The sequence below is a fragment of the Montipora capricornis genome, chromosome 6 (assembly GCF_036669925.1).
Source record: "Montipora capricornis isolate CH-2021 chromosome 6, ASM3666992v2, whole genome shotgun sequence".
In the NCBI taxonomy this organism is placed as follows: domain Eukaryota; kingdom Metazoa; phylum Cnidaria; class Anthozoa; order Scleractinia; family Acroporidae; genus Montipora; species Montipora capricornis.
This window is the reverse complement of record NC_090888.1, coordinates 27,555,563-27,574,643: the sequence shown is the minus strand read 5'-3', so window position 1 is coordinate 27,574,643 and position 19,081 is coordinate 27,555,563. Positions and strand designations below refer to the sequence as shown.

The 19,081-nt window shown below is 39.2% G+C and overlaps 1 protein-coding gene across 1 annotated transcript in view; it reads left to right on the top strand.

The window, feature by feature from the left end:
* The window catches only part of LOC138051889 (uncharacterized), a 23,672-nt gene extending 5,096 nt beyond the window's left edge, over positions 1–18,576 (top strand). The window contains exons 2-7 of the mRNA XM_068898183.1: positions 4,375–4,644; positions 5,419–5,922; positions 7,803–8,102; positions 11,479–11,778; positions 14,622–14,933; positions 17,181–18,576. Coding sequence (XP_068754284.1) covers positions 4,375–4,644; positions 5,419–5,922; positions 7,803–8,102; positions 11,479–11,778; positions 14,622–14,933; positions 17,181–17,245 — 1,751 coding nt within the window. The 3' untranslated portion in view covers positions 17,246–18,576. The remainder of the gene's footprint in view (positions 1–4,374; positions 4,645–5,418; positions 5,923–7,802; positions 8,103–11,478; positions 11,779–14,621; positions 14,934–17,180) is intronic.
* Positions 18,577–19,081: the final 505 nt, after the last annotated feature.

The following is a 19,081-nucleotide window of genomic DNA, read 5'->3' as shown; positions in this document are numbered from 1 at the left end:
CAACCAATTTTGACACGGCTGGTCAACGGTTCACCGAGCCTCCATACGGTGAGCGCAAACCTACGCAAGTGTACCCATAGTTGGGCAGAGCAAAACAAATCCCAGACTCGTCCCCAAATACCTGCCTGGGGTCAAGTTCGAGTTTCTAAATCGGCGAACGATATTAAAAGTTCCACACTGAAACCTTAAACACAGCTCCCATCGCTTTGGTTGCCCCACCGCATGTTATAAATCCGGATTTTCATCGAACTCCGTAAATACTGAAGCTGTTTGAAGCCTCGCGCGTGCAAAAATCCCCTCGTCCGATGATACTCGACACCACGGCTGTTTTTTTGTTGTTGTTGGAAAAAGTATAGTTTTGTTAAGTGAATTACTTTGAGCCAAAGAAATCACCGCACCGTAATTTCTACTGTCCAAAAAACAGACAAGCGAGATTGTAACTCGGATACCTTTCAGGTATTCCGAGTGATAATCGTTGCTTTTCGATCAATATCGCTTGATGCACCGGTGTGAGAAATAATTTTGAACATTTCAACGCAACTGGAAGCGCAAAAACAAAGCACAGATGATTTCAACGATGGCATTTTCCCTGGACTCTCAACAGAAAAATGTGTCCAAAAGGCTGAAAAGGTGCAGCGACCTTTTCATATGAATTTCTTCTGCAGTCATGATAATGTGAGTTGTTGACGGATGAAAAACAGGATTGTGTTTCATACACTAGTAAATACCTTCGACTGCGTTTCAAACTCCATCCAAACAGCTTCAGTACTTACGGAGTTCGATGAAAATCCGGATTTATAACATGCGGTGGGGCAACCAAAGCGATGGGAGCTATGTTTAAGGTTTCAGTGTGGAACTTTTAATATCGTTCGCCGATTTTGAAACTCGAACATGACCCCAGGCAGGTATTTGGGGACGAGTCTGGGATTTGTTTTGCTCTTCCCATCTATGGGTACACTTGCGTAGGTTTGCGCTCACCGTATGGAGGCTCGGTGAACCGTTGACCAGCCGTGTCAAAATTGGTTGTTAGCGAGCCTCGAAGGAGTTTGAAAATTTGAATATTTTTCGCATTTTCTCAGCGATGGATACTCGCTGGACCTTGAAACTTGGTCAAGGGGAAGTAAATTTATCCGTGTAGCCATCGCCGGAGTTTGAGCGTGACTGATGCCGGAGAAGTGTGAATTTTTTCAGCGAGATCTGAGGTAAGTTAGAAATGAGTTGCCAGCCTTTCCTTTATTTAGGGAAGAGTGACGACTCGGGAATTTGAGAAGTCGCTTAAATCGCATTCAATCAGGCAAAAAACCACACAAAAAGCAAGAAATTCACCATGACAATAAAGTACGGCTTTTTTATAGAGAACTTTTGCGGGTAAATATCTTTTTCAGTCTGTTATCAAGATTCCCATACAAATCCTTATAATTGTTTACCTTCCGACTCTGGGCCTCCTGTGGTTGAACATTGGAGTCTTCTGTAAGCCGCGGCCAGAGAAAGCCGCGGCTTATTTTCTCTCGTATAAATGGGGGTATGGCCCTATTGTGATTGACCATCTTCGAAAGTTCGTGGTTGACAAGCACCTTGATCATTCATTTGGCATGTTAGCTGTGTCCTTTCAACTTTTAACGTGGTGCACCGGTAGTGCAGAAGACCTCTTTTTTTTTATCCCAACTAATGTCGATCGAGATACATAATTACTGTTCCTTTGTGTTCAAAATGTCTTTAGGGCAGCAAAAAAGTGTTTTTCTCAACCTGAAACCTTATAAAACAAGCTTAAAATTGCTGAGAAAAAAATCGCACAATTTACATTATTTATCGCATAATTGGCCTCTCTAATCGCACAATCTGCCCCGAAAAAATCGCATAATTTGCATTTTTTAATCGCACCCTATCAGAAGACCTGATTGGACGTTGTTTATTGCACAAATCCAAGCAAATAATTGCCCTTTGATGCAAATGCTAAATGTCTTTGAATATACTATTAAATGTTACTGCTTATGCCAAAATCGTTCATGAAATGTGATTTCTCATGAATGAATGATGTTTGGTGTAAATGAAAATATTTTCGCACATGTTTGCTTTGATAATGATCTATATCATCATAAACAAACTGAAGTATTGTAGGCACTGGTTTACTGTGATTTTCAAAGGTAAAATATATTTATAGTAGAAATCAGGCCAATGGTATGTGTTGTGGAGGAAATCAACTGTAGGGGATTCATGAAATTAATATAAATAATGGTTGAAAACAGTTTACTGTTACAAAGTGGAGGTTTACCATGTGACCATGTCCCAGGGATCATTACATGTATTTTCTGAACATTTGACATAATTCCAACTTAGTGTCAATAAAAATAATTAATTGCAAAACACTGAAAGTCAGCTCCCAAAGTTAACAACAGCAAGTGCATAATTTCTCCATGTCCCAAAACTTTGACAGACTACCACACCTATAATGATAAGGTATTCTCGTTTGTCTCACAATGTGGTCACTTGTGATGTAGATTGTGTCACAAGTGACCACATCGTGAGACAAACAAAAATACTTTATTATTATTGTACTTCACCACGATCAATAACAGCAACCTTTTTTACGACATTATCACACCTATGTCACTGAAGTTCCACATTTACTTAAAACTGTACCTCATTCCAAGGCTTTGAAATAAACCTAACTTTATTACATGTATATTATTTAACAAAATACCTGAAAGTAATGCCAGAAAGTAATAATACTACAGCCTTATAGGGTTGATCCGAAACCACTGACCAGTGGGCCCCCCGTATGGACCGGGTCCACCGGGTCCATGGACTCCCTTAAGGACCAGTCCGCAGACTACCCCTGCAGACCCCCTCTACCAACCACCCCAAAACAACATAGAAATAAAAATAAATAAAATAAAAGAAATAACTAAATATTTGACTTGCTGGTTGTCTGGGTAAAACACTTGTGTCAGGGAAATCTCAAATGTTACGCCCCTCAAATTTAACAGACTAAGGCTCAGGCTCGGGTGCAAGGTATATTAATCACACATATTGCCACTTCTTTTGCTGTGGACTGGAATGCTTCAAAGAAGACTGTCTATTTGTGTTCATTTGTATTTTCTTTCTTTCCCTCCACCATTTTGTTGGGATCATTCTCCCACGGTTTTATGAACTCACCCCAGGCTTCATGATCTCTCTTTTCGAACAAAATGGTGGAACTGAACTCATTATTTTTTCAAAGCACTCCGCTCCGCAGCGAAGGAAGTGGCAATAACTGTTATATACCTTGCACCTAAGTCCGAGACTGAAGGGGGTGGCTCTTAACTATCAAACCGTTGCTTAAAGGACCACTTCAGATAGTCATTTCTCGAATTACTTTAAGTCTACAGTTATCCTTTTTTGCCAAGTGTGTTCTATTTAACATTCCTTTGTATGGTTTGACTCACAACCATCTGGTAAATCACGTGACCAAAACAGAAAATGCCTAAAAACTCAGTGAGTTAACCATGTCTTTCATAAATTTGTGATACAACAGTATGAGAACATTCTAACACAAAATGTGGAGCAGAAGGCCGTCTTAAGGCCCTTCTTTGACACACTTTTTAAAATATCAGTTCCATTTTTTGTCCAAATAGAAATTCCATGCTACAGTTTCCCAGCACTGATGGGACGGTTCCCATCTGGTGAAACCCCGCGCTCTTCCTTTCGTTTCTTGGGATCTTTTACCTGTTTTTCACATGATGCATATTCTGATTGTTCATCAAAGTGATGTCAGATTTCCATTGAAAAAGTTACTTCTTTGACTAAAAGCTTCCTTGGCAACCAATGTCTTTCTGTAGTTAAGTGCCACCCTCCTTAATCTGATTTGCAGAGCATAAAGGTTAAGATTTCCCCTACATGAGTGGTCTTGGCTATTCAGACAACCGGTAAGTCAAATCTTTAGTAGTTATTTCTTATACTTTATTTGTTTTTGTTCCTATGTTGTTTTGGGGTGGTCTGTAGAAAGGGTCCATGGACCGGCCCATAAGGCAGTACATGGACCAGTCTGTAGGGGGTCCAATAGGCAACAGGGGTCAGTGTTTTTCGGGTCACCCACCTAAGGCTTATACCCCCAAGTTCTTTTATCTCATCCCTTGCTCCTCCTGGTGTAGAGACTGGTAAAAAAACATGAGAACGCACTTGGTATAGTGGTTATACAACCAAAAAAGAAACTAGCCTTTCACTTATTACAGCAACCAACCTGAAACCCTAACCACTGCTGCTGCTGGCATGTAGTAATCTGACCTGTCACACACCCCTTCCATTTGAAGTCAGGCCTCATTTTGACAGGTGATCTAGCTACCACTCTACAAAAGGAAATGATCCTTAAGTAGCTGCATTATTTTCCTTCCCTAGCCACAGCTGACACGATAAGAAGTTGCAGTTCTGTTGAAAGAGAGTTACCAGTGGGTACTGTAGGTGATATTTATCCACTGATAGATCCTCATGCTTTCCTTCAATCAAAGAATCTGATTGGATTCAGAAACATTGATAAAAGCACTACCGACAACCCTGGTGAACTGACAGGCACCCATACAGAATACCGAAATGAAAATGTTCCCGATCATAGTGAAACCCAACAATGTACTGTTGGAGAAGATGATGTAAACACTACTGATGATCAAGGTACAAGACAGTGAAATTATTAGTTAAAAACAGATGTACATAGTATTCATAGCCCGGATTCACAGTCTCTCGTTCACTAACAGGCAATTTGCTCATGGCCTCCATCACACTGGCAGTAAGTTTCTTCTCTGTTTAGAGACATGAAAGCAAAGTGTTACTTGACATGGATTATAAGTAACCCTATACACTTGTGAATATGGTATAAAAGGTGGTTAAAAACATTGTTTTGGCTGAACAGTTGCATTCTTAAGTCCGAATTAATTATTAACAAATTTTATTAATGATTAAGTTTGAAAGTTGGCGTCAAAAACTTCATTTAGCGACTAAATAAACCTAAAGAGTTGGTTGCCAAAATTGGCCACTAAAGGACAAATTTAGTGTAGACTTTCATATACCAGACTAAGATGGCGCAGGACAAAAGAACCATTGTTATTCCAATTAGGCTTTGCTAATTAGGTATTGTTATGCTAATTAGGCATGATTATGTTCGCTTTGTTCTTTTGTTTTATGGACATTAATTATTTCGGGTCTGGTAGATGAAAGACCAGCCCAAATTTAACTTGGAGGGCCTGGTTGATTTGGAATTAGCAGTGATACCTCCTTACAGTGAATGGAATTTGGAGATTTTGGGGTTTTTGGTGAACGAAAACTGGAGAACCCAGAGAACTCCTCTCAAAGCAGAGTTTATAGAACCAGCAGAAATCTAGCCATAAATGCCATAGAACACAGACTGTCCACATTAGTATTGTTGACATTTAAATTGGATTTTTTTAGAGTCAACATCAACCAGAGGTCCTTCTCCCATGGAAAATTCCTTCAGGTCCATAACTGCAGAAGATGACAAAGGAACACTTGTTGTGTGTTTACCCACTGAAAAAGACAAGGAAAGGCCCCAAGATAATATGGCATCAAGATGCCCTTCCTCAGAAGAAAGTTCCTTTCAATCAATACCTGGTGCAGAAAACAAAGGAGCAAGGATTGTGGATTTGCCTACTGAGAATGACAAGGAGAAAACTTCATCAAAGAAAGGCCTACAGGTTGATGTAGGCCTTTTTCCAACCACAACCAATGGTAAAGTACTGGAAGATACATCAAACAATAACATTCTGCAAGACTGTGAGATGATCTCAAGAGTTGATTTTCCTGATGGGTATGATAATGAAAGGAGGAGGCACACTTTTCCATTAATTTTTGACCCCCAAAAGAAAGAAGAAAGTGATACCAAAGCAAAACGGGGAGCAAGTGTATCTCAGGTGGAGAAAAGAAAAATAAAGCTTGGTAAATATCAACTTCATTTTCAAATCTCAGCCCTTTTAAATGGAAATGTCATAGTTTGTATTGTTTTATGAATATTTCTTTCAGAAAACGTTTGGCTCTTATTGGTTTCTTAAAGGTCACCTGACACCGATGTAAAACAGTTGTTTTGTTCCAAGTGTCTCGAAATCTGACATCAGATGACATTATTGTCCCTGCATGCACATGCAAAATGTTGATTGGCCTCCTCCATGATAATTTATTTTTGCACAAACACACAATGATTGGCCCATGTGAAAACTAGTTAATTTTGCTTGCATCAAATCTCAGTTCACTGTGACATACATTGAGATGCTTTGAAAATTAACTTTAAAAAGATTGCAGACCATCTTCAAACTCAAGAGCACATGGCAGCATGCAAATGACCGCAACATACTGCGGCTCAGTAAGACTCATTGTCAAACTAGCCTTTACACTATAACTTCTAAGATAAACATATTGTTTGTTTATTTATTTTTAGCCACCCATACATGTACAATGCAAATAATTATAGTTACAGAATAAGCACTAAGATGTAATAAGATATTGAAGTAGTGGCAAGGAAACCTAAAGAAGCTGAAAGCTTATGCGAGTAGGCTTTCCTAGACTAAAATTTAGTAACGAAGTGCACAGTCTTAAAGCAGCTAGATAGTTTTTCAGATTTAAAAAAAAATAGATACAGAAGGAGAGCTAACTATTGTGACCGGTAGAGAATTCCAGACTTTAGGTCCCTGATAAGGGATACTGAATTTTGATTCTACAGAAATGTGATCTATACTGAAAGGCAGTTCGAGTATTGTCTTGATGAAATTGACCACCAGTCGTGAAAAAGCATTGAAAGGTAACTGGCAAAAGATTTCGGTGATACGAATACATGAAAATGGCAATGGAAAAAGAATTAATACTGAAGATATCAAGGAGCCTAAGTTGACAAAACAAAGGAGCAGTATTAGGAAGATATTCAGCTTTTGCTATCAGCCGCACTATGCGCTTCTGCAAAAGGTAAATACAATTTAGGTTAGAGCAGTATATGGAGGACCAGGCCACATTGCAATAGGTTAAATAAGGATAGGTAAGGTAAGGTAAAGTCTGCTACGAGCCTAGAAGGCCCATCAGGCCGGCGCTTATCTCCGTTTTCTGTGGCATGAAGCGACTAGGAGTATTTCTACTCCCCCCTGGATGGGATGCCAGTCCATCACAGGGTTACCCCCAGCATTAAATTCACCGGTACCCATTTATACACCAGTGTCGAGAGAGGCACCGTTAGGAATTCACCTGTTATACGATGTGAAGTAAAAAAGTAAAGTAAAGTAACCATATTTAACGTCGATAACTCGTAATAGTAATTCAACTGACAAACCTGAGGTCGACGGTGCGCTCATTTTATTCCCCCATTTCCATCAGTGCTCTGTTTTACGGGTATTTAAAGCTACTTAGCTACACCGAAAGGAAAGAAGTCGAAACAAGGATGCGAGATCCAGGAATCGAACTCAGGACCTCTTGCACCAGGGCCGCGCACTAACCGACTGTGCCTTCCGGTCATCCTCCCTTCATCTCTTAAGTTTCGTTTCCTTTATCGTTTGTATTTTAGTTTGACGTTAAAGGCACCATTATCTCACTTCAGTTGTTGGAATAAACCCTAGGAACTGACCTGGGTTATCATGGCTTATTGGTATATCCAGGTTCACTTCTCTGAACCGCAGAACATTTATTCGACATTTGGAACAATATGAAGTTTGCGATCACGAGGTGCTATAGTTGATTTTGAGTCAACTGCATGCAACCAAGGATCAGCAATGTTATCAATTATTGCCCTTCAGTACCCATGAGTTACATTTGAACTTTCATTCCCTCATTGATTTCAGATGACCTAATGAACAAGACCATACTTGGCTGTCTGGACCTCTTACAAGGAATCAGTAGACATCTTGATAAAGAGTACAAGTATGGTAATTGCCAATGTTGGAAGCATGCTGCCGAGCAGTTTGGCATTGAAGTACAGGAATATCAAAACTTTAAATGCAGCCAAGTTCACAGCCCCACTGAGGTGATGTTTGAGTACTTGGAGACCAGTAAACCAGAAATTACCATTGGTGATTTGAAAGATAAATTACATATAATTGGCAGGCAAGATGTAATTGATGTCATCTTGAAATGCGATCAAGGTAAGGGGAAGGATTGAGCACGTGTAAAAATGTCAACAATTACCATTGTCACTTAATTGAAATATTGAGTGACCCAGCAATAAAATGAAAAAAAAAAAACCCGATCAGTCAGTAATAAGCAACTAGCAATAATATTAAGTTCCATCCAAGTGCACTTAAGCATGCATAGTTTGCAGCATTGGCTCATTGCCTCATTAGCTGGCATATTTTTGTGCATGACCTAAGATAAAACTCATGCTGCCTGTATCTCTTTACTATGTAATTATGTGAAGTACGATCGTCCGGGAGAGTGTAGTCCAGAGAAGGTCTGGTTAGGATAACATTGACTGACCTTTTGATAACGCGAGCGGAAGTCATCTTTAGAGTCAAGTGATTTATGTAACGTCAGTAGATGGTATGAACACTCTGGTCGTTGATGTAATTAGCCAACGAAGTTGTGATGTTAGTGGGCGGCTGTCACTTAACACATTCAGCAAAGTCTTAGTCAAAGTCAAAGTCTGGTTTGTTTGTAAATGGTGTTCAGTAATGTTATTATTGTCCCCATTTCAAGCCCCGCCCCCCCCCCCCCCACACACACACAGACACACACACAAACACACACATTGGGACAAGACTTATACTTACGTACAATACTTAAACTATTGTTACTTACAATACTAGTAACACTGCATGTCACATAACCTTGTTCTAGAAATTGAGTAATGCCCATGCAGAATTACGTCACTCTCAGTAATTATGTGATTCCCAAATAATTGTTGTGTATAGCTCCAAAAGCTTTGTGCTACGGTATATAAAAAGAAAAGTCAGACGTACGTTCCTCGTTACAAAGACAAAACCCACAAAGAGAGGACTCACTTTTACAAATTTTGAAAGAAAGGTGTTCAAAGGTAATATTGGATTCAGGATTTTATACTGGAATTCCCGTGATTTTGTATCGAATGCACATTTGAAAGGGAGTGTGTAAAGAGTTTTCCAGTTGACTGTAAAATTTCTTTTTCGCTGTTGTTAGTTTAGATATCTTTGAGACAACAATATGGTCAATCTTCTTCTGCTTGAGCAGAAGTATTGAAAGGTGTCGTTTGGTCTGTTTCCTGAGTCACATAACTGCTCATTTCTTTTTTCTATTCTGGTGGAATGGAATGATAAAGAGATTCGGTTATTTGCGGCTTGATGGAAAAAAACTCACATAAATGATTTCTGACTTGACAAAGTCCTGCAGAAAAGAGTTTCCTATTGACTACATATTTTTTGTCAATGCATGTAAACCTCATGTTCCAAATTGGTTGGTTGATTATTTCATCCAGAGAAGAAGGATTGGAGTTTTTCAAAAGAGACCAAACTATCAAGCATTCCTTGTAGTATTTTGGTAGATCCATAGGCAATTTTGAGTATTCGAAGTTACAATAAAATAGTAATCTGCCTCCAACTTTATTGAGGTAATGATTAAAAATGTACTTCCAGTTCCCCTTCACAAAGCTGCTGCATTTCTAGAGATACATGTAGTTTTGGCATGCTTTTAGAATCCAGGAAAGAGCAGCAGTTGATTTCCGATTGATTTGTCTTACCGTAAAAGTCTGAATGGAAAGAGTACAATTCATCCATAATTTTTTGGGGGGCTTGTCGTTATGTTAGCGTCAACGAGTTCGACTTTCCCAATCATGCTTTTTCTCTTAGTGTTTTTTTTTTCGAGATTTAGAAAGTACTTGTTATTTTTCTCCTCTTTTTCATACCAGGATGCACGTGAACGAGTGATCGCCCCCTTGTCATATATGCTCATTCCTTTTCATACTCAATCCTCAAGTTTTTCAAGTTCATTTTGGTTCGCTATAGTTGGGATTTCAGCTAATTGTGCCTCAGCTACTTTCAATTTGGTCTCAATCATATTCATTATTTCTCTGCGTTTCTTTGCTTTTACCTTGCTGTACTGAATAGTCTCTTTCCGTACGTTATGTAATATTTCAGAAACGAGGGCGCGTGTTTCATCAGGGTTTGGAAATCCTGTTAGAAATCTGTGGATTAAAAATTGAGAAGAATGACAAGGATGCATCCAAGCCAGTCGCTCGCCATTTTAATCTGCCTAACCACTCCAAAAAACACATGGCTATCTGCGGCCTTTCCCTACATCTAGGTACGACGGAAAGCCGCAAGAATCTGGAACAAAAATTCATCTTTCAAATCGGCACCCTTAATCCTCACGGTATTAACGAACGCTTTTCATTTAACTAATATATTCCTATTTTTCACGTTGCCATGTTACCACCAATAGCGTAGCTCCTACTATACTATAAAAACTACACGTAACCCATAATCCCTCGATTCGCTCTGACGAAGGGCTAACGCTCGAAACGTCAGCTTTTAGAATCTCTGTACGGTGGCAAATTTACATTATCAACTCCGTTGATAAAACCAAATTTTTGTATACTACTTCCCCACCGACGCAGCACCACAGTTTCTTTAGAAACTACCCCTTCATTGCGTGCATGTATGTTTGTCTTTCTCTTTCCTTTTTTTTTTTTTTAAACAAACCAAACAAATGCTTTCTGATTCTTGCTGTCAAGTCACTTTTTCGTCTTTTTCAAGCATACAAAAATGATATATGCTGGGTATGTAAAAGTCACGTCGGGGAAGCCACAAAATGGCCGGGTAAAATTTAAAATTTTCACCAGGTAGTGGGGTGTCTAAATTTTCACTTGGTGAAGGAAAAAAAATTCACTGGGTCGGGTTTCAGCGGGTCTGTTACAGATGGATTGAAATGCACCAATCACTGTTTACAAGCTTCACAACCAATGACATATAGGCTTAACAAACAGTCGACCAATAACATAACGACTTAGTTGACCAATTATATCAACGACCAGAGTAACTCAGTGTCGTTAAATCATAAATCACGTGACTCTGAAGATGACTTCCGCTCTTGTTGTCGAAATGACAGTCAATGTCATCCTACTGAAAACAATTCCTCTCAGGACTACACTCACACGGGCGATTGTACTTCACCAAGAGAAAATAAAGGGGGAAGAGGGGGCATCTCCGACACGTGCCCTTTTCCATAGGTAATTTGTCTCAAGTTATTTTTAGATCGACTTTCACGCTGTACAGATGCCAAGGGGATTAGGCAACAGCCAATCATATGGCGGGAATGTGTTCTGTGAGCGTGGACTATCCACGCGTAACACATTCCGGCCATATGATTGGCTCTAGTCTAATCTCCTTGGGATCTGTACAGCGTGAGAGTCGATCTAACTTGAGACATATTACCTAGGGAAAAGGGCATGTATGGGGGATGCCCTCTCTTCCCCCTTTATTTTGTCGTGACTTCACTCAACTATGATCAAAACATTTACGATTTTATTTCTTTACTGTTATCTTATTCCAGCCGATGACACTTTAGTATGTAGTTTGTTTGAGAACAATACAGATGTTATTGGACAGATGGCTTTTTTACTGGACATGGAGAAAAGAGGTTTAAAAAACTGGTCCAAGCTGGCTGCAGAATTGGACATACCTAGGAAGGTCTTCAACACCTTTGAAACTAGCAACAGTAATAACCCCACAGAGAAATTTTTTGAGGTGTTAACAATCAAGTTCCCATGGTTGACCATTCGGGAATTGGTCAGGCACTTGGAAGATATAGAAAGACACGATGTTACAAAGGCAGTAAGAAGTAGCAAGAAGGGTAAGTTAGTTGTTTTGATATCTTTCAAATTGATTTCTAACTTAATTTTTCTTTTTTTTTAAATTACTATTGACTATATTGTTTAAGTCATGTGATATAGACCGAATGCATAAAAGGAGGCCAAAAGTGTATTCTTTTGTTTATGTGCTAATTAGACTCACAAGCCTCGCTCTCAAGCAACATTTCTTTTGTATTTTGTGCATGCAAACGAGGCTAGTGAGTCTAATTAGCATGTAAACAAAGGACTATATTTTTGGCTGCCATTTATGCATCCGGTCTATGTAATCACGTAATGTTCCCAGTATGGTTGTTCAAAAAATCGTACAATTAATGAAAAACCTTTGCAGAAACTTGTCAAGCTGTCCACCACGGTGGTCAGAGTGTGGACTTGGAATGGAAATGAAACAAGGATATAAAACTAAAAATAAGTGAAACCAGGCGAACCATTTCAAAAATAACACTTGTGACAGTCTGCATTTGTGAATGCATATATTTTTTGAAGAAAACAATAGGATTATTAGGGAAGAGATGCGTTCCCTAGTCTGATTCTCATCAGATTGTCCAGGTCGCTTGCAGTCACCCACTCAAGAGTGTTTCGCCGTGAGCGACCTGGACCCTCTGAGAAACAGGCTATGTGTTCCCGGTATAGGCAGGCTTTTGATTCAGAAGACCAGTCTATAACTCAAGGGTTTACTAAAACCACATGACTAAAACCTCAGAAATGCCACCAGTTGGTGTTCTTTGAACAAGAAATCGTCCCATAACTTGAAAAACAGCAACAGGATAGATTGCCCATGGTATTATCTCACTCACACCACTCATAAAACTACACAGGGTTATCAGGGTTATGTTTTCACTGCCGATAGTTATATTTTTGTTAAACGACGCGAAGGCGAGTCTGCTCCAGTTAGAATTCGGAAGGAGGCTGACTTGCAACGTTTAGGCTTCGTGTAGAACCTTTTCCGGCCTACTGCCGCTTACAGTCTGGTTTCCGCCCAGGTGACTCGACGGTAAATCAATTAATTTATCTGGTGCATCAAACTTACCAAGCTGTTGAGGATGGGAAGGAAGTGCCTATGGTTTTTTTTGGATATCAGCAAGGCGTTTGACAAGGTGTGGCACAAAGGTCTTCTTTATAAGCTTAAATCAGTGGGAATCAGGGGAGCTTTGCTTAGCTGGTTTGAAAGTTATTTGTCTAATCGTCAACAAAGAGTGGTTTTAGATGGGCAGTCATCTGATTGGCGCCAAGTTGAAGCAGGGGTTCCTCAAGGTTCGGTTTTGGGGCCTCTGTTATTTCTTATATATATTAATGACATAACAGATGAAATTCAGTCAAAATGCTTACTTTACGCTGATGATACTTCGCTTTTTGAAGTCGTTGATTCACCTGGTAACACTGCGTTGATGTTAAATAAATACCTTGAATCCATACAAAGGTGGGCTACGAAATGGCTTGTTACAATTAATCCTAGTAAAACTGAATGTATGACGTTTTCATCTAAACGGGTAAGACCGCTGCATCCTGACCTATTTTACAACGGAAAGAACATTACTGAAGTTTCTAGCCATGCCCACTTAGGCATAACGCTGTCTTCTAACCTGACATGGAGAGCTCACATATTTAGTGTTTATCAAAAAGCTAGTAAAAGATTAAATATGTTGAAAGGAATTAGGTATAAAGTAGGCAGGGATACACTCAGAAAATTGTATAAGTCGGTTATCAGACCTGTTATGGAGTATGCTGATGTGCTTTGGGACGGCTGTACTGATGAGGAAAGCGAACTCCTTGAATCGGTTCAGTATGAAGCCGGGAAAGTCGTCACAGGTGCTATGCGGGGAACAAGTAGGATTCGCCTTATGACAGAGCTGGGGTGGAAGGAGATGAAAGTTAGACGCGATATTCATAAGCTTATTTGTTATTTTAAGATATTAAAAAATTTGAGTCCGTCTTATCTTAAGGATCTGCTCCCAGCTAGAGTCTGTGAGAGAACTCATTTTAACCTTCGATCTTCTCAAAATTTTACTCTTTTCCCTGTGCGCACAGAGCGCTTTAAAAGGTCTTTTTTCCCTTCCACAACTAAATTGTGGAACGACATTGATTTGGAAATTCGTGAATCGGAATCAATTGGCTCTTTTAAGAGAGCGTTAGTTAATTATTTTAATATTCCAAAGTATTTTTCGCCTTTTGATTATGCTCTTGACAGATACTCTTCCGTAATTCATACTAGACTGCGTCTAGGCGCTTGTGGTCTAAATTATTATCTATTTAAGATCGCTGTTAAGTCTTCACCTATTTGTAGCTGCGGCTTTGACAATGAGACTATAACTCATTTCTTTTTACAATGTCCTAATTATGCTGCCCTCAGATCTGATTTGCTCGCTGCTGCTGCTCGTATAGCTTCTGGTCAATATTCTGACCAGCAAAAAGTTGAAGTTTTTCTGTTTGGCTCTTCTCACATGTCAAATAATGAAAACGTTGAAATCTTCTCTCATGTCCAGCACTTTATAAGAGAGTCTAAACGTTTTTCTTTTTGTGGTCATTATCATTGACCTAATTAACTTAACTGTCTTTTTTGACTTACTTTGTATCCCGTGCCCGTGTTTGTTTTTTATGTGGTAATTAGAATTTTGGTGTAAGCCCCCCGTGATGAGCTCATTTAGCTCTTGGGGCAAACATGTATATAAATATGTTTAAATAAAAATAAAAAATAAAAAAAATAAAATAAATAAAATAAAATAAAACTACACCACTTATAAAACTCAAGGGAGCCACCCTATAACCGAAATCCACTGATTAACTTTATTGCTTATTATCCACCATATTGTAAAATTTTGGTCCTTAGTTTCAGAAAATTCATTGGTCAAAGCCTTGATGGACGACTTACATGTCATGGACACAGTGTGTGAGCTGCTGAACCGCAAACACCGTACCAACAAAGTACTGGGATGGCGTCACCTTGGCAACAATTTGAAAATTGACAAGGAAACCTTAGATAATCTTTCACCACCAGAAGAGGACTTCGTATCTCCAACAGAGGCAATGATCAATCATCTTAGTTCTTCAAAACCATGGTTGACAATAGGGGAATTCATTTTAGCCCTGCACGCAATAGACAGAGATGACGTTTTTACTGTCTTTGATGGCTACCTCCCAGGTACAGTACATACGTAATTGACCACTCTCCATAGGGGCTTTTCAGGGCCAATGAAACAATCAACGAAAGGACAGAACAGAACAAGAACGACAATTGTTATATAGCTGGAGTTTTTCCCGCTACAGCGCGCCCATTCATTGGCTACTTCATGGTCACATGACATCTAAAAATGAAACTGTTTACCGTCAAATGCCATGAGCGGGCAACATTGCGAAAACTATGACGTCAAACGGGAAACATTTCACTGTTACCCGCGAAATGTTGCCCGCTGTTGCACGTGATGTGCATGATTGCTTGGGTCGTTTTTGTAAATTTCAGTAATATTCTTAACATTCCCTCGTAAACTTAGACGGGTCATTTGTCAATAAACTTGTATTTTGTTTTCCTCGGCTGCGCCTCGAGGAAACATTGAACTGTTTCCCTCGGGACCAGTCATTAAGTGTTTACTGTTAAGAATCCCAACTGGCCGGAGGCAAACCAGTTGGCTGTTTACAAGTGCGTGCTAACGAGTGATGAAAACGAGTCTTGAACCCGGGAACTCCGGATCTCAAGGAAAGCGTCCTCACCACTAAAGCAAATAGGTGGGTAAAACGCATACTTTCTAGGATGTACAGTGTTGTAATGTGCGCGGGAGTTTTGGGCTTTCAGACTTTTTAACTGGCGTTTTGCATTTATAATAAGCTGCACTTTAAACTAATGAGCCTTTGACGTCACTTTTCCCTGGATCCCGCAACCAACTGAGGTCCAATCGGTCAGTTTTGAACCTGAGTAATGGCGGACCGTGAAATCCAAAACTTACACTCAAAGTAAACGGCCTTTGGATAAAAATCAAAGCTCAAAATTTTGCCAGTCAGGTGTTAAGCAAACACACTTTCAAAATCTGAAGGAAAAAAGGAATTGATTTTTTTTTTTTATCACAGGGGCCTTTTAAGGGTTAAAATAAACAGCTCTTAACTTCAAGTACGTTCAAAAAACTGTTGAACTACTCGAGCTAGACAAATGAACAATTTGAAGATCCTCTGCACAAACTTCTAACTATGGACGAAACACTGCATGCCTTTTTCAGGCCGCACTATTCTAGGTTCTAAATTAAGAAGATTTACAGACAGCACAATATTGTAATGTTACAGTATTTTAATAACATTCCAGTCTACCTCACACCTAATCGAGCTATTCTTGGGTTTCACTCACGTGATCAACAGCCATGTTTTTCAACGAAAACAAAAGAAGACGTTAGCATAATAATAGCTTTCAATTCCCGGAGGATTGGATCGGAACACCAACATGGCCGCCATTTCATTTGTTTGGGGACACCAACATGGCGGCCGTGACGTCATGTGAAATCCAAGAATAGTTTTCCAAATACAGAAGGTTTTAAAGTACATCACCATCACATAGAATAGGACGCCTTGTTAACAATAAGTTCGCGACAATATTCAAAGTTCGTATTTAATTTGTTTTCTTTTAAAAATAAATAAATCCCTCGAATGCGACCTCGCGGAATCGCCCCTTAGTAGTTTATTGTTATAATAATGATGGACGCATCACTGCACTTGGGACACTTAGAAAACGCACTTTACTATAAAGTTCCTTTTCCATTTTCATTTCCACGATACTCCTCCCTCAATGCTTCATGGAGCCTCTACAATGTAAAAGCGATTGTACCGTTGAAATGAAGGGAAGCAGGAAGTGGTGTGAAGCTCCAAGGAGGATACCTTGTTTGACTTCAAATTACGTGTCTCAGTAGAAATTGTACCTGATTGTAGTTCTACAGTCTTGAACATTTCAAATGGGAAATGAAGACCACCTCTGTCCCCAATTTCAATGATGAAAAAATTGTGGGCTTCAACTTGCGCGCGGATTCATCATTGATTTTGGAGGGAAGGGGCGGGCTCATTTTTCCTTTTATTTTGTCCAAGATTGTAGTTCTTTGATATACAGTGTACGCCTAATCCGTGTGTGAGTCGGCTCAGTTGGAGCACTGGGTGATAAGATACGGAGGAGTGCTTCCTTTCATAGCATCTGCAAACGTTTGGACTTTTAGGTGGATAAAGGGTAAGCCCCGTCCTATTACACTTCCGTGTTACAAACTGAGTGTGACGTTAACCCAAAAGATTTAGACCAGTTGTGACATGACCATCAAAACTTTAATTAAAGCATGAAGAGACTGAAGGGTTGCTGTCAGCTTGGTTTGAATGTATATCGTATATCTTCCTGCTTTTGTGATTAAATGTCCTTTTTTTCTAGGTGGTTGTATCCCAGAGCTGTTAAAATCCTGCCAAATGTCTCAAGAGAGCCACCAACAACAGTGAGTTGGTGAACACTGTGCCTAGCATCAGAGTCATGCATAGAACATCTTATCACATTGGCAAGTCTTTTCTTAATATGCGTGATACACGTTTCCACGGTTTCTTGCTTGGTTTGGGCCGTGTGAGATTCCAATGCTATTCCGATCAGTTTCTACGAAATTCACTCATATCGTTGAGCCAACGGAAAATATCTCAGCATGTCGGCAACTTGCGGTTTGTTCTCACAATGTGAATGAAATCTGTATTTTTACCCTTAAAGCATTTGGCCGGCTAAAACAGATTGACTAGTTTGTTATACGTCACGAAAATAATCCCTGTGTAACAATTGCATTGACTGTACATACTTAGTTTTAGGACGTTTAGCCGCGTTAATTAATTTCCGGCGCTCTTCCGCTACGTCATCGGAAGGTGATCGTGGATTTGTTGTCGATTCATGCGTATCCCGTGAAATATTCATAATACTCAGTGTATTTTAACCTTTCTCAAAAAACCACACTAGTAAATGTGGACAGGTCACTTATTAAATCAATGTAATGTTAGATACAAAAATTTCAATTTTAGATTTTAAAAGTGTAATACAAGTATAAACTCACTAGACATTTCTATATCAATTTTGAACATCAATTTGAAGTGTTTCTTTAAAATTGATGTAATAAAAATCAAATTTAAACCACAATTTGAAGTGCTTTTTTTAATTTTTGAGATGCTACGGTTTCGTTACCTACAGAACTTGATAGCTTCTTTAAAGCGATTACCAGTCGTCTTCAGCAAAGGAAGAGAGCATGGAAAGTGGTCAATTTTCGTAGCTTTTTCGTGGCTTTAGTTCGCGATAAATTAACATTAGAAAAATTCTTTGCGTTTAAATCAAAAGAACATGACAGAAACGCAAAAAGGGTTTTTTTTACAAAATATTTAGTTACGTTTTCATCTTCTTGGACTTACATTGTTAGAGTTTGAATGTCAGGGTTTTAGGGTGTTTTGTCTTGCTTTTACTTGAATGTTATCGTTAATACAGAGTTTTTTTTAAACATGACGTCATGGCGGCCATGTTGGAGGAGTGCCGTGGAACAAAGAAACAGCGGCCATGTTGGAAGAGTGAGATATTCTTTTGGAAATTGAACTGTATTTTTATGAAAATTCTCCCTTTTGTTTTAATATGCAATGGCTGCTGGTCACATGAGCAAAAACACTGTATCATCACAAGTACTGTAATGATCATTAGTCCGTTTAATGTTATACGTAATGGCAGTAATAGTAGTGGTGGTAGTCACTTTTGTAAGGAGTGTAAAATGTAAGTTTTTAAAAAAAATTAAAAACCATATCGCCCGAAAAAATATTGTTTTTGAAACAGCCACTTGTCTGGCCATCCTTGTGTGTGATGAAGCCCATCCACAAAAACCCTCACTCCCTTTTGTAGCTTGGCAGACGATGAAGAGAGCATTACCTATAAGAGCAACAGCTGTTGCACCCACATTTCTTAAACCACGTGCGCGGATTTGAAAAACGGTACTCGTGCTTATTTACTGGCCGTGAGATCCGTAGTCTCATGCTAATGGCCTACTCAAGACAGCGCGCATGGTTCTTCCAATACGGAGCGACTAAGGCTTCTGACAAGTATTTTTTATCATTTTTGCGGCTTAAACGAAAGAGCAAGTCCAGTGTGAATTAGCGTAAACTGATAGTGCAAATTCCCTTGAGTTGTGACAAAATGAACGAAGAAAGACTTTTTTATGTCAAACAATAAGTATAGAGTGGGAATACTTTTTGAAGCACTTAAAACATAAGCAAAATACAAAACAATGCAAAGAAGTGATCGTTGAGCGAGCGGTGATTTATCAC